The sequence below is a fragment of the Saccostrea echinata genome, unplaced genomic scaffold (genome assembly GCF_033153115.1).
Source record: "Saccostrea echinata isolate AGI-Se365-2 ecotype Australia unplaced genomic scaffold, CSIRO_AGI_Sech_v1 ptg000009l, whole genome shotgun sequence".
NCBI lineage: Eukaryota > Metazoa > Mollusca > Bivalvia > Ostreida > Ostreidae > Saccostrea > Saccostrea echinata.
Window position 1 is genome coordinate 18,228,912 of NW_026889758.1, and position 15,109 is coordinate 18,244,020.

At 30.9% G+C, this 15,109-nt stretch overlaps 1 protein-coding gene across 1 annotated transcript; it reads right to left on the reverse strand.

Annotated features, from left to right (window-relative positions):
* Positions 1–6,869: 6,869 nt before the first annotated feature.
* Positions 6,870–14,726, reverse strand: LOC133182489 (calmodulin-like). The gene is made up of 10 exons (XM_061317334.1): positions 14,650–14,726; positions 14,133–14,163; positions 13,375–13,518; positions 12,680–12,922; positions 9,543–9,553; positions 9,408–9,435; positions 9,051–9,194; positions 8,060–8,157; positions 7,663–7,810; positions 6,870–7,017 (listed from the first exon to the last, which is right to left on the reverse strand). The coding sequence occupies exons 1-10, from the start codon at positions 14,650–14,652 to the stop codon at positions 6,989–6,991; spliced, it is 879 nt and encodes a 292-aa protein (XP_061173318.1). The 5' UTR covers positions 14,653–14,726; the 3' UTR covers positions 6,870–6,988.
* Positions 14,727–15,109: the final 383 nt, after the last annotated feature.

Sequence of the window (15,109 nt, forward strand, 5' to 3'; positions counted from 1 at the left end):
ACGATACTTGCTTGAGAAAAAGTAGTAAAACTACATAATAATGTAAAATGTATATGTGTGTAAGAAATGCAACAACTTAGTGGTGACATTCCAATTGTAACAATTTCATATTCATAATAAATTGTCAAATCAGCTTCTATCAATATGAACTTGACATTGATGTTATGTCACCAACAACTGTATTGGATAAATGGAAAGGTAGACTAATGAAATATGGAGATAACGAACAGCTCACAAGTCTCTTTAAACAATACAGATCAGGAGTAGAGCAAAGAGGACCTCTAAAACATTATAGTTGGGATCAGGTGGCATGAAATATAAGTCTTGAAAATATACTCATCTTTTGATATATTTATCTTACAGCATGTTGATAGAAAACAGATTTTGTTCTGATTGTCCAAAATGATATGAGGTTCCCAAAAGTGATCACCTAAGAACCAGTGCTATGCTGAGAATATTTTTAACAGTAATTTGATCATTCTACTGGTTCTTAGTCACGTTTTTTTTTTAATCCTACCTTCTTTTTTACTTTCTGTCAATTATTTTTTGCATATGAACGAACAATTTTTTTGTGTGTCAATAGTAATGAAATTGGTCTTAAAGGAAAGGATTTAAAAAAAAATTATCTTCTCAATAACCTCAAAAGGCATATATAATGCAAACAAACTCTGCTAAAACTAGTTAATAAAAAGGTGTTTAGTAGAATTTTAATATGCGTGGCAGTGAGATCAAAGTAAGGGAAATGGAATGTTTCTCAGTTTCCTTTGTCTACCTGTACAAATATTTGAGACTGGCAACTTCTAAGTCTTCTCTGTTTAAGAAATGAAACGTCTTGATAATTTTTGTTTGATTTTACATGTAGAAAGAAAAAAAAATACATGTATCCTTCTGTTTAAGTAGACTGGAATTGATAAAAGAATTAGAAAGACTACATAGACATTATGTTTTAGTTCCAGATAACAAAACCTGTAACAATATACTGTAAACCAACTGTTATTCGCGTCATCTTTCATTCGCGATTCGTCAATTTGAAATCAGTCCGCGACGATTGATTTTTGCGACTGAAGAAACATTCTCTACAAATGCAAAGCAATATAAGTGGTTAGCAGCCATTAATATTCGCGAGTTGAAATAGGTCGCAAAACTCGCGGATATTTCTAGCACGCGAATAAAAGTTGGTTTACAGTAGTCTTTGCAGCGTTCATTACAACTGCGGAAGATCTGGGCTTTTATTCCACAACGTGAAATCACACCTATAATCACCGTTCCCTTTCAAAGGATAAAATTCATCAAAATCACGTTTCAAATATTTTGCAGTTTTAACAAGTGAATGTGATTTCCCGTACCTATATTGGATTCCGAAACTTCATAAAAATCCTTACAAAGATATATTGCAGGGTCCAGTAAATATTCTACAAAGTCCCTATCTTTACTTCGCAAAAATATGATAACAGTTGTGAAGGAAAATTTTCATATGTACCGTCCCTCAACAAATTCTAGAAATGGTGTAAATTAATTATAGATTCTCGAAAAACGAGAGAAATTTAGAAAAAGTGATATCACGAAATTTCCCAAAAATCAATAAAATATAAACGTCAAATTTTTAAACGCTTTATATAACCATTTCTCATGATAAATTTAGGACCAGGTTTTTCAGCTTTTTTTTTTCAATAAAAATTGAACTGGGAAAAATTCATATCTTGTGATTAGCCATCTTCAAAATTACTTTTATTAAAAATCATTATGAATCTACACACAAGTACTCTGAAGTTGAAGAAAGATTCTGAAGTTCTTCATTGACAATATCTATGTAGTCTTTGCATTGGAGACCAGGTCTTCCAACAATCTGTTGGAAATGCCGATGGGTCTAACAGTGCTCCTTTATTAACTTTTGTCTTCTTACGAATCAGAATTTATTCAAAAACTTCTACACTAGAAGAATAAAACTCTATGCCTTCAATTTAGATATATCACATTTAAAGAACAAACTTGAAAGTTTGATGTCCATTATGCAAAAGTACATTTTACGCGCTCAGAATGTTGAGATGAAGATAAAAAAAGTTAATTACTACGGGTATGGCATTAAACAAATTAATAAAGGAAAAATTCGGATGAAAATTCAAAAAAAAATCAGCAAGGCTTAAAACTTACGGTTTCTTCGGGAACTTCCTGTTTATTTAGAAATGACATTAAGTTTTAAGATTCATGAAAACATGTAATTGGGATTTATGTAAAAATAAGAAAATATACTTTCATTTCATCTGTTGAATAAAAATGAAAAAGCAAAGCAAACATGGCCTTTCTTAAATACCATAAATAATTTCAAATGAATTTTAAAAACGTGGAATTAATTTATGTCAGTTGAATATTGATATTCTCTGAAATAATGAGTTATACATAACTGACCCAGTTTCTACATGTAGAAATTCAATGTAAATGTAATACCTCTTTTGAACCAAGTTAAACCACACTTACTGGCATGATAAAAAGATTAATATCAATATTTTCTAAAGGCGTTTTTATCTGCAAATATTAAGACTTAAACTACATTCTAGGTAGACGAAATTCTTTTTTGCACTTTAGTTCTTTATTGTTGTGTTAAGTATTTTGCATGAACTGCGAAAAGATATATTTCTGATATATATATATATATATATATATATATATATATATATATATATATATATATATATATATATATATATATATATATATATATATATATATAAAACTTAGGTATGATTTTTTTAAATTAAATACTCACTTAGTTTGAAGTTATTTCTCACATTGGAGAATTTTTATTTATATTTTATTACTTGAAGTCAAAATGGCATACAAAGTAAATCACAGCCAATATCTTTCTGGGGAGTAGAATGCAATCCTGAATCTTCATGGATGTCAAAATATGATATATATATATTTGGATCTAAAACTATCTAAAAATCTTAAGCATTAATGTTTGGCCCTATAGAAGAAACATTTGCATGCAAGAATATTTAAAGGACAGGCAAAATTTTTACACATTAATATTTTTCAAACTTAGGTACTATGATGGCAAAACAAAGGTACATAATTACTGAAAAATTAAGATACCCGTATTAAATTTCGGAGCTCTGCATGAACTGCGCGAGCCCTACAGGAAGCACGCCTGTCTGTCAGAACTTTTGTTGTTACGCATTAACTCGAAACAGTTTTCACTGTAATGTTTTCAAATTTTATTTTAAAAATATACTTTGCATGAAGAGGAAGAAACGAATATAAATATTTGGGGGTTACATCGCTTTGTTTGTCTGTATTTATATATAAATTTTTATGACACAATATCTCATTTTGCTTTGTAACAAATTAGAATTTTATACGGAAAGGCGTTGACCATAAGAGGAAAAACTTACTAAATATCTGTGGTCCGTCTTTCCATTAAAGTTCCGTTTAACGCAGTAACTCGAATAGTTTTCCTCCTAAAGTTTTGAACTTTTAAATTCTTTATCATTAGAGAAAAATCACCTAAAAATTTTGGGGTCATGTCGCTAACATGCCCCCAGTGGGTTCTCTCTGACAGTATCAATTAGAAAACTTACGGTATTTAAAATATCCTTACAAATGTTTTTGCTACATCGTAATTAAAAGAAATTGAAAAAAATCACCAAAAAACTTACCATCTCCACAACTCTATCATACCATGGTATAGGAGACTTTGTGGTAGACTGGAGCAAAGTAGGTCGATGGTATTAAGGTTGTGCAGAAACTTAATTCGGCTTAATCTGTGTTTTATAATGTGGGACAATATATGAATTTAAACACAAAGCTACTCTTTCAAACAATCGACATTAATACCATCGAGTGTGTTTATAATGGATCAATGTGACAAAAAAAAATTAAACATCATCCAAAAAATTTACCGATATTGGTACACGGGTTACATTTATATGTAATTCATTTTTGAAAATGATTCAAAAGTTTAAACCTTAAACAGTTGAAGAAAAAACTAGTAAAATTCATAACTTTTAGAAAAGAAATTAAACATCATTGGTTGAAATTGTTTGTAAAGATATGTAGAGAAAATGTGTCTAAAGATATTTAATACATATTCCCGAATTGCAAAAAAGAAAAGAAAAATAGATGTTCGAAGACACGGTTCACGAATCAATTAGAAATTTAATTTATATGACACATATGATTATTGTACTATTAGATCAGTTTTGATTATTTTGTTTTAGATTGATGTCAAAGGTGCCGATTTATAACTGGTAAGCACTAACTAGTAAAAACATAGTTCGACTACATGTATAATTCTGGAAATTCATGTAAAGATAAACTTTATCTACTACAGGGTATATCAATTAAATGACTTTCAAAAGCATGTACCAACACCAATTACTAGTATTGTGCCTTGGATGAAATATGTGGAGATAACGAACAGTATTCGAGCTCAAAAGTCCATTTAACATTACAAAATAGGAGAAGAGCAAACAGGGGCCTCTAAGACATCAGAGGTGGGATCAGGTGCCATGGAGGAGTGAGCATCCGCTGCCGACCGGTCACACCCGCCGTGTGCTCCTTGTCATGATCGGGAAATAACGGAAAAATCCGTCGACAATTCAGTGTGTAAATAATGACCTAACAATTAGTATGAAAAAATCAGTCAGCATTTGACTTAATGATAGATTGTATTTGCTGACAAGGTCATTGTATCGACCATAGAACTTACGAAATAGAAGAATTGATCAAATTTGTAAATACTGTACACCGATTGCTTATGATTAAGTTTCGCCAAAACTTAATTTGTGTCAAGAAAACATTAAAGACAAAAAATAATTTACTTATCATCATTTAATAAAGAGCAAAGATGAACTCAAATAAGCCTAGATTTTAGGAAAACTTCCTCTGATATATTCCGCTTTCTCTTTTCTTTTTTTTTAATATCGATTTTTTAAACCTTGTTGCTTAGATTTTGCTTATTGACTGTAGAACTTGAGTGCAGAAAAGGTCATCACCATTACATAGCATTTCCATAAATTGTGTACTGATCATTATTTTTGATATTAAAAAAGTAAAAACGACTCTAAAACCATGTTTATTAAATGAATGATAAGTATAAAACAAATTTCATTTGACTTTGTATTCATTATTAATACAAGACCAGACAGAGTAATAGATATTCTATATCGAGCATCATAAAGAAAGAAACGTTCGTTGACTCTTCCTAGACGAAAACTGGTTTAAAAATCACGCAAGACAGGTGCATTTGAAAGCTGTACGTATTCAATATCTATCCTTCCTTTATCTTCCTATCCGAAGTCTTTCTTTTTATATATACTAACTTGCAATTATTATTTCTGAAGCAATATTACATAAATATTACATGTAGTAACAACATACGAGGGATTATTAAAAGTTCCTGGACTAGCGTCATAAAATTAAAATCGCTTGAGGTTCTTCAATGAATTTTTACGTATTTAGTTACCATCATCTTTCCTATCTGTAGAAAACACTATAAATCATAGGTTGTATTTTTTAAATAAATTGTTGTTTGTTTGTTTGTTTGTTTTTTGGAAGCAATGGTATGACCAGGCGATACAACCTCAAAATACGACGTATTTTCTACCTGAGTCTAACGGAGAAAATTTATTTTGATATGAGCGTTTGTCATCCAATAATCACGTTCACTCAAGTGGTATGGCGCAATTATTCGGTATAATTTACCAACTTTTATCTCATTCTGTTAGTTCTATGAAATCTTATCGTAAGTTTTACTTTGAGTGTCCAACAATTAAGAAGATAAAATGACACGGGGGGGGGGGGGAGAGAGAGAGAGAGGAAGGATGCCTTTTTCTTACGTACATTCTATGAAGGGAAAAACTGGCATAGTCCTACGAAATGTTTAAAGGGGCATCCAGAGTATCTGTTTATTAATGCAAAAAAAGATTCAGAGAGAAAAGAGACGCATACTTAATGTCGATTTGTACCGGTAGTTCTGGTGTCCAAAGTCAGTTACGTCAAAAATGTGCGGTAGACATTGAACTCTGACAAGCAAATTATGCTTACATAATCAAGTGATGATCTTTCCCTATGTAAAGATCCATTTTCAATATTATGCACTGATATCCGATGTTATGACATAGTCAGATCAAATGATATATAAACAAGACGGGTTTCAGTCTTCTTAACTACAGGCTATCTCATCAAGGATCGCGTAATTGAGGCAGAGGGAGCGGATATTGAGAAACAATGGCGTTGTCAGACGTCATGAATCTCGACAATGCGGGGTGATTTTTTAATATTTGTTGTATTTATTGATTATTTGGCAAATTATAAACGTTTCAAGCTGAAATTTTCAATTCCTCTTAAACTTTTCTTGTTCCTTATGAATTTTGTAAGCACCGCCTACATAACTACTTGTTAAGTATCAATTTTATCGCATCGGTCCCCTCGTTCTCAAATAACAGGCATGTTACGAGTATAACTATTGGTTTCAATTGATGAAGTAATTAGTGAACGAGATACTTACTTTACAATCATGAAAGAATATCATAATCCATTATCAACATGAAAGTGAATGGATTATTCTATATTTCAATGAGGAAAAAATCAACCTTATATTTAACATTCTGCATACATGTCCATTTCGATGTACAGCATATTCAGAAATTGGTTTCAACTTTAGGTATGTACATATTTGTTCAAGATGTGTAACATTTATTTACTTATAGAAAAAAAAATCCTCATATCGTCAAAATGCACGAAAAATATTTTTTCCTCGTCCAGTTAAACATTTTGAAATAAATTGCTGACAAATACAGGATCAAACAGACTTACAAATGGACAGAAATACACGAGTGGAATACCAATAGCGGAAGAAAAACTAAGGATTCAAAAGAAATTATGGCATTTTATTGTTTAAAGGTTAACAAATAAATTTGTGAAACAATGTATAATATAATGAAACAAATTAAAAACTAAAGCTTGTATTAATATATCAACAATTGATTCATTCTTTTGTCAATATTTTCACAAACTCTGAAAAAAAAATGAAAACTGAATATCAAAGATGTGCAAAAAAATTCACTATTTTAGATTTATACCATTTGGATGTAAGTAGAAGGGGACAAAGCTTGAAACATTTTCAATTTTAGGTGACACGCAAATATTTTCTCATTTTTTAATGACAATGATTTATTTCAAGACTACATAATACACCGCCCATCTTCCCAATATCTAACAAATAACAGAAAGTTTACCACGAGATAAACATGAAAGCACTAGCGATTAAATTTTTTTAAAAAGCTTGTAAGGAAAGTTTTGATTGGTTTTCTGAACTGTTTTATAAAGTAACAAAACTTCATCCTTAAAGTTTAATATATTTTTAATGACAACTGCCAGAGTTCATCTAAGTAAAAGTTGATATCTTGTGGTTAAACTTTAAGATCTTGATACAGTTAAGTTTCATCAAAATCAGCACCAGACTTTTGTTAAGAAAGATGAAAACTAAAATTATTCTACTTTTGAATTACCATGGCAAATCATCCTCGAAATTTAAATTTGATACACAGAATTTAACTTCGTGTTCCTTTCCACTTTTGACATTTCCCAAGTAATTACATAAAACTGACTAAAATGTTAATCTTTGTTAATAACATATGTTGAGGATCTAGAGATTCTCACCTTTATACCTGACTTTTCCGTTTTTTCCGATTCCTGTCATTGTGACCATTTCGTCAACGTCACTTTGTGACAGTTTTTCTCCTAGAGTAGTCATTACAGACCGAAATTCCTCCATTGTTATGTATCCCTTCTTTTCCTCGTCAAATATCTATAGGAAGAACTTTAAACATATTAATTTACCATCGTATTCTTCGGTATCACGGACATTCTTTAACTCTGGACCGTGTACGCATCTTGTTATACTTTGTAAAAAATTTATAAATAATGGAAATTCGCGTTCTGAAACATTCTAACATGTATAACACAATATAACATAATACTGATTTTAATTATCATCACATCCCTCCCTACTACTATTGCCAATGAGTCTTTGGGAAAGTACAAAATTAATCATTACCTCGAAAGCTTCTATTAATTCCTTTGGTGAATCTATTGGTTGATTCATCCTATTGGCCATCATAGTACAAAACTCTTCGAATTCAATCTCCCCGCTTCCTAAATGAAGAACAAAAGCAACTGAAAAGAATGCATTGTAAAGATTACAGCGATTAGCAAAGTGTAAAGTGTTTAATTTTTTGTGAGGTTAAACATAACTTTTCTTGATTATGCTAAGTCTGATGAATTAATTGCAAGCGCTTTGCTTTAATCTCATGACGATCTAATTGCCACTTATATCACGCAGGTATATTTAAATATACACAGGAAGTGGACTTAGATTTTATCCTCGACAGCAATACACATAAGGTAAAGAATGTCCAAAAAATTACTTTAATTGAAAGATAAGTATATTCATTATCAAATGGATTTAAAGTTCTACTCAATTAAAAATAATCTGATCAGGATTTTAAATGAGATAGAAATCTTATCATTTAATGATTGTGCGAAAAGATTAATTATTGTTCACCTGTTTCAAATTTGAGTGATTTTAGAATGTTGCATAAAATAAACTGTTTATGCATGCATTTTTTAATACATTCACTTAATTTTGTTTGCAAATATATAGAGGATATTCAATGTTTTGTAGTTGAATATTTAATTTATTTCACGAGTGGGACAGAATATTTTTTCACGAGTGCAAAGCACGAGTGAAAATATCAAAATCCTGTCTTACGTGTGAAAAAAATTCCACATTTCACTACAAAGCATTGAATTTTCTTTTTAACTGCATTTTATTTGATTTTCCCTTTGCCTCTATCTTTTTTATAACACAGTGTCATAGGCGGTGACGTCATAGCTAAGACTGAAAACATTGTAAACATGGATTTTTAACAAAACAATACCAAAACAAAAAAAAAAAAAACAACAAAAAACAAACAAACAAAAAACAAAAAAAAAACTCGATTGAAACTAAGTTTGTTTTAGCTCCCTATGGACAGGAATGTACTTACCATCTTCGTCGACTTCCGCTATCATCTGACGCAGTTCCTCCTCTGAAGGTTCATGACCTAATTGTCTCATTACCGTCCCAAGTTCCTCGCAGTTCACAGTGCCATCTCCATCCCTATCGAAAAGGAGAAAGGTCTCCCGAAGTTCTGCATATGAAAATACAGTACTTTGAATTACTCTTACATCACTTTATTTTTCAACGGATTTATATTCGCTTTCATGATAAAAAGAATAGTAAATCATCAAGATTTTCCGATTTTAGAATTTCCTAATCTTATTAAACTGTTTTTGCATTGACTGCAAGTAAACAAGACTGCAAGCTTTTTTAGCGAACCAAAAAGTTATGCAATATCACTTACCTGCAATTTGTTCAGGTGTAAGCGAGTCCTGAAAAACGATGAAACATTTTTAAGGTTAAAATAAAATGTACTTAACAACTAGAATGGAAACTTTATACCTTAACTTTCTTTTTCGTTCGACTTTGAGCCCTGTACGTCATGTTTAACTTCAGGAAACAAAAATAAAACCTTAATAAAAATCATGTACAATAGGCTAAGACCCATCAATTTATCGCATTCTTTAAAGGTGAACTCTCAATCCTCTCTTAATTTCAATATCCTTTGTCAAAACACAAAGTTCTATTGGTGTCATCTTTATTCTTTTGAAATTGCTACATGTACAAACATTAAAAAAATGTAGAATACATTGTAAAGTAGAATCTAATAGCGATTAAGACTTATAAGATTTCTTATCAAAATATTTATGTAGATCTAATATGCATAAAATTACTTACCATGCTAAGAATATCTGGGACAAATCTTTTTATGTTCCTTCATTTCACGACACCGGCCAAGAATTGTTTTCCTCTATCGATTTAATGTCAATAAAAAAAACCCCAAACGTCACTAAAATATTTCACAGTCCAACAGGTTCAACTAAGTGAGGTTGTTATTTTAGCATTATCTTTCAGGATTTAAACATGTTTAAATAACTCATAGAGATTTTTTTTTATTTCACTAACGGCACTCTGGCGTTCCATGATAGACAACTTGTCGCTCTTTCCTCGATGATATTATCGTACCACCAGTTTTCAGTTGTACAACTAAGTAGACTCCGGAATCAGACAAGTATAATTATATAAAAGCCGTTTCTTTAATTGTTGCAATTCAAAATCAGGTTTATTTGAATTTGATTCAAAAAAGGGAAAGTTCCTTGGCCAAGAGCTATAACAAAGACTCAAGTCAAGGATAACAGGAAAAATATTTTATTAAACAAAAGAAGTAACATATCAAACATTTTCCTTTCATTTTACGTACCCTGTACTCATATAAGTGTTTTGATATTAATGAAAACAATCCAATCATTTGTAATTGTTTATTCAAATGTAAGATCCAGTTTATTACTTCGATGTTATATGCTTCACAAAGTCTGAAAGATAAAAAAAAATAAAGACAATTTTAATTCTAATGAACAGTCTGAATTATGCCTCTTTGAACATTCACATATGCATAACATAAGGAATATTGCTTTTAATTATTACTAGACAAGAAATAAGTTCAATAATTTATTGGTTAGTTACCACTTCTCGCAAATTTCTGTCTTCTTTGAACATTACAAAAATTGATCAAACACCGATTGAAACAACATTTTTAAAAGAAGCATAAAGTTTCTGCAAATTTTCTTGTAAAGGTTATTTATATATCTTCAGTATGGAAAAATTTGCTTGATTAATTCTTTAATTATAATGATTACAGTATCCATTCTCGGACAATTTTGTAAAGTGGATTTTTTAATTACTTTTTTTGAAAACAATGCATTTTAACACTGAAAAAAGTTAACCAAAATATACATATTCAGAGAAGTAAGACGAAATACTTTCCCTAACAAGTGGTTACAGCCATGCTGTGAAACAAAAATCACCATCAGTTATACATTGCTAGTTAAAGGTTTTTAATTTAGCGATTTCAGAGTTATTGAAGCAAGAACATGGCCGAATGTTGCAGCGGTTGCTACGTAATTCTTGAACAGAATTTTTAAAAAATATTTTTGTATTTTCAAAAAATATGCCCTAGAAACTGCTACTGTCCGAGCATAGGATTCGAGTCAGGCTCCGGGGCCATACAACTTAGATCGACGAGCTCACTTTTGATCTCAGTCTCACTTTTCCATAATATATTCCTTTTGCTAAAGTGATACTGAGATAAAAAAAAAAAAAAGAGCTCATCTTTGTTTTATGGCCCCGTAGCCGGTACAGGGTTTTGGCCTAGACATCTTATTACATTTATTATCCGCATATCGATGACAATATCCATATACATGGAGATTTTTTATGCATATTGGAGCCGTGTGTGTAAGTATGTGAAAGTGTGTGTGTAAAATCTACAAAAGAAAAAATATACCAGGCATCACCTACATTGACCTCAGTGAACAGGCAAACTTTCGGGAAAATCTACCCTCTGGATATTTCCTCAAAATACCGTCTCAAAATATAGGTACATTAACCATAGGATTATGCATGTATACTTGAACGAAACCGTCATTTTTTAAACTCTGAGGCAAATTATAGAAATACTACAATAGACCTTTTGCTCAGACCGTTTTTCATCTGTTAGGTCTTATTTCTGTTAAATTTATTAAATGATATTAAAATAATTTCTTTAAAATTGTTAATACTCTGTAATGAAAACCCAAGTAAGCCCCCTTATAAGTAACAATAACAAATGAAAGCACTGTTAATTTACTATATGTAATCTTAACCTTGAACAATTCAATAAGCACATAGAAGTATTTGCTTATGCTAAAGTGCCTGGATTAAGAACGCCAGGACCCACACCGTACAAGTTAAAGATCTTATGTATACCCTGCTATGAAGGCTGTTGATTACATGTATTTTACTTGTACATGTATATAAAGATCAATGGGCAGGGATGGCTTAAGAGAGAGAGAGAGAGCTACACATATTATAAGCAGCGAGCTTTTTGCCCAATTTGAATATTTTTAAAAGAATGGACAAGACAATGAACAAGCTTACATGGAAACTGAAATTTGGAATCCTACACAAGATTTTATTTACATCTACATCATTTACATGTGCATCTCATAGAAATAAAAACACTAGTCTCTACGAAAATTTGTGGGGAGTTTAATGAGTTAATGAAAGGCAACAGGTTGGGTTTTTTTTGGGGGGGGAAGGGGGTATTCAGATTGTGGGTTAACTTGATTTGTGCAAAATTCAAAGATAAAGGATGCTGGACTTGAGATTTGCTAGCTTTAACGTCGGGAGGAGGGGGTTGATCAGATTATGATTTATCTTATCTTCTGTTAAGTTCTATTTAAAGTTTTGATTTAACAATAAACCATTGATCTCAACTTGTTCAAGGTTTTTCCACACTTTACCCCTAAAAACCATAACATTGTATATATGTATGTACATGTCTATTTCGAGATAAGATATGTACAGAGACTTTTATCTATGGTTTCCTAAAATATATTTCACACAAACGTATATCTCCTCTTTATTTAGTGATTAATTATTCCAACGTCTGGGATATTGCAGAAAGAAAAAGAAAATGTAAACGGTCAAGGAAAGAACAATATTTTTAAAAGGAAGGAATTCGTGTGACAAAGATACCTTTATATCGAATATATCCATTGCTTCCTAATCCGGTATCCGCAATCATTTCATCCACGTCTTCATCGGTAAGTCTTTCCCCTAACGTTGTCATGACGCTTCGAAACTCTGTCACTGAAATATATCCTGTCTTGTTTTCATCAAACACTTGAAAGGCCTCGATTAGTTCGTCTGGAGAATCTGTGCACTGCATCTGCTTAGCCATCATTTGTAGAAATTCGTCAAACTCCACGTCACCGTTTCCTAATAACAGGCATCTAATTGATATAAGATTTACAAACGGAGTCTTTTATTGAAAGTAAGAAATGGGCTAGATTTCAACATAAAAATGATTAAAATAATGTAAGTACCTTTTCAATAGTTTATTGGAGATATGTATTCATACGTTCAAGTCAAATGATGAAACACATTCTTTACAGCTCTTTAGGGTTTTGTGAATAAAACAATGAAATCTAAAATCAGAGGACCTGTAGGCATTTTGACCAAATATCATTAAATGTTGAAACGTTGGAAACAACGACTTCACATTTTGGGAGATCAGTGTTGAATAAAGATCAACATCACAGAATTTAAAAAAAAGAAAAAAAAAGCAAATTACAAATTTAAATAAACATTTTTGAGTTGGGGTCTATTTTTTTTTTTATTTCAGTTATCCTTTTTTTTTAAAAAAAATCAAAACTTTTTTTTAACTTTACCGTCAACATCCACTTCAGCAATCATGTCCATAAGTTCTTTTTCCGTCGGGTCCTGACCCATTGACCTCATCACTGCCCCCAGTTCCTCCGTACTGACCGTCCCATCCCCATCCTTGTCAAACACCAAGAAAGCCTCTTTAATGTCTGAGACAAAGAGAACAACAATTAGTTCGTTAGATAAATAAGTAATTTTTATCAGAAGTGGATATCATGCAGGATATGATAAGGAAATTGAATCGTGCAATATTATATTTATATTCTGTCCGTCAGAGAAATAAAATTATCCTTGTATCAAAATATGTTGATAGATGGTTGATGAAAATGGAAAAATGGAGAGTTGTTATTTTAAAGGTCTCATTCCACTTTTCAAAAGTTTCTTTGTTGGCGTGCTATGGTTAACGGTCAACTTAATTTTGAACGTATTGTCTTCTCACAAATTATTATATAAAACATAAAATTTTGTATCATAACACAGAATTTTATGTTTCGATAAAAATAGTAATATGATTATAAAGAGAATATTATGAATCATTGTTGGTGTTGATGATTGAATTACGAACACTCTGCATCAATAATTAAAAATGTTGTGACATCATCGTATTTGCTTATCAGATAATAAAAAAATCAATCCCAGAAATTTGACAAGTTCTCTTTATCAGTTTAGTAAATGTATTCCGTTTTTCCTCTACTTTTACTCAATGTATCTTAAGCAAGATTGAACTTTAAAATAAAATTCATCAATCTTTTCTATGACATACCATTTATCTGCTCTTCTGTTAGGTTTTCAACCTTAAATATACATAAAAGGGGAAATAATGAAAACTTTGAATTAAGAGATATACAGACAAATGCAAGGTTGATCATACTTTCAAAACTTAGCGTGGAATATAGTGTATTTCAGTTCATTACTCACAGATTTTAAAACCTGTTTTAAATTATGTTTACACGTGAAAGAAAATACTCTGTAAATACATTTGAATTCCCTTTTTGTTTATTTTCCATAAGAACCTTTAGAATTTTATTTACATTAACGTCAATGATTTTTAAATTACTGCCCATGACTCCCCGTTTTGAAAATATCAAAATAAGTCTTTCTTCTTTCTCCATTTTAAAAACAAATTATTTTGTCTTTTTTGGTTGTGTAAATTATCACAGTTAATCTCATTAAGTAGGTGTAATCTCATTAGATTTTATACCAAAAAGATGTACATGTAATCTCATTTAATGCATCATCAAATCGATAATTACTTTAGTTAAATAGCCAGTATTACTTACCATTTTATTTGGCACATTTAGAATTCCAACCGCAGCTCTTCTTCTGCGCGCATTTATTCACGGAAATTTAAAATCAATGGCAAAAGTGCTTTCTTTGAAAATAAAACAACCTTTAGTTTTACAAATGTCTTTGACACACTCTAATCAATGACTACACGGTTATATGAGTGGAAACCAAATAAGCATTTGACAAGGTATATCATACACGAAAATCAATCTTTCCTCTTCTGCCACTACTGTGAAATAGTACCATTTCGTGACCCAACTTTGAATACAAAGAAATCATCAATATTTTTGTTGAACGCTTTCACACGGGACAAATGTAAAATTGATTGACATTTTTGACTCGATCAGTCCGTCGGGACAAATAAATATATGTCTGAAATACAAGTTATAATATTGCATTTAATTGAATAATACGAAGTCGGAAGTTTAATTACCAAGAAGAAATTTAAAAATG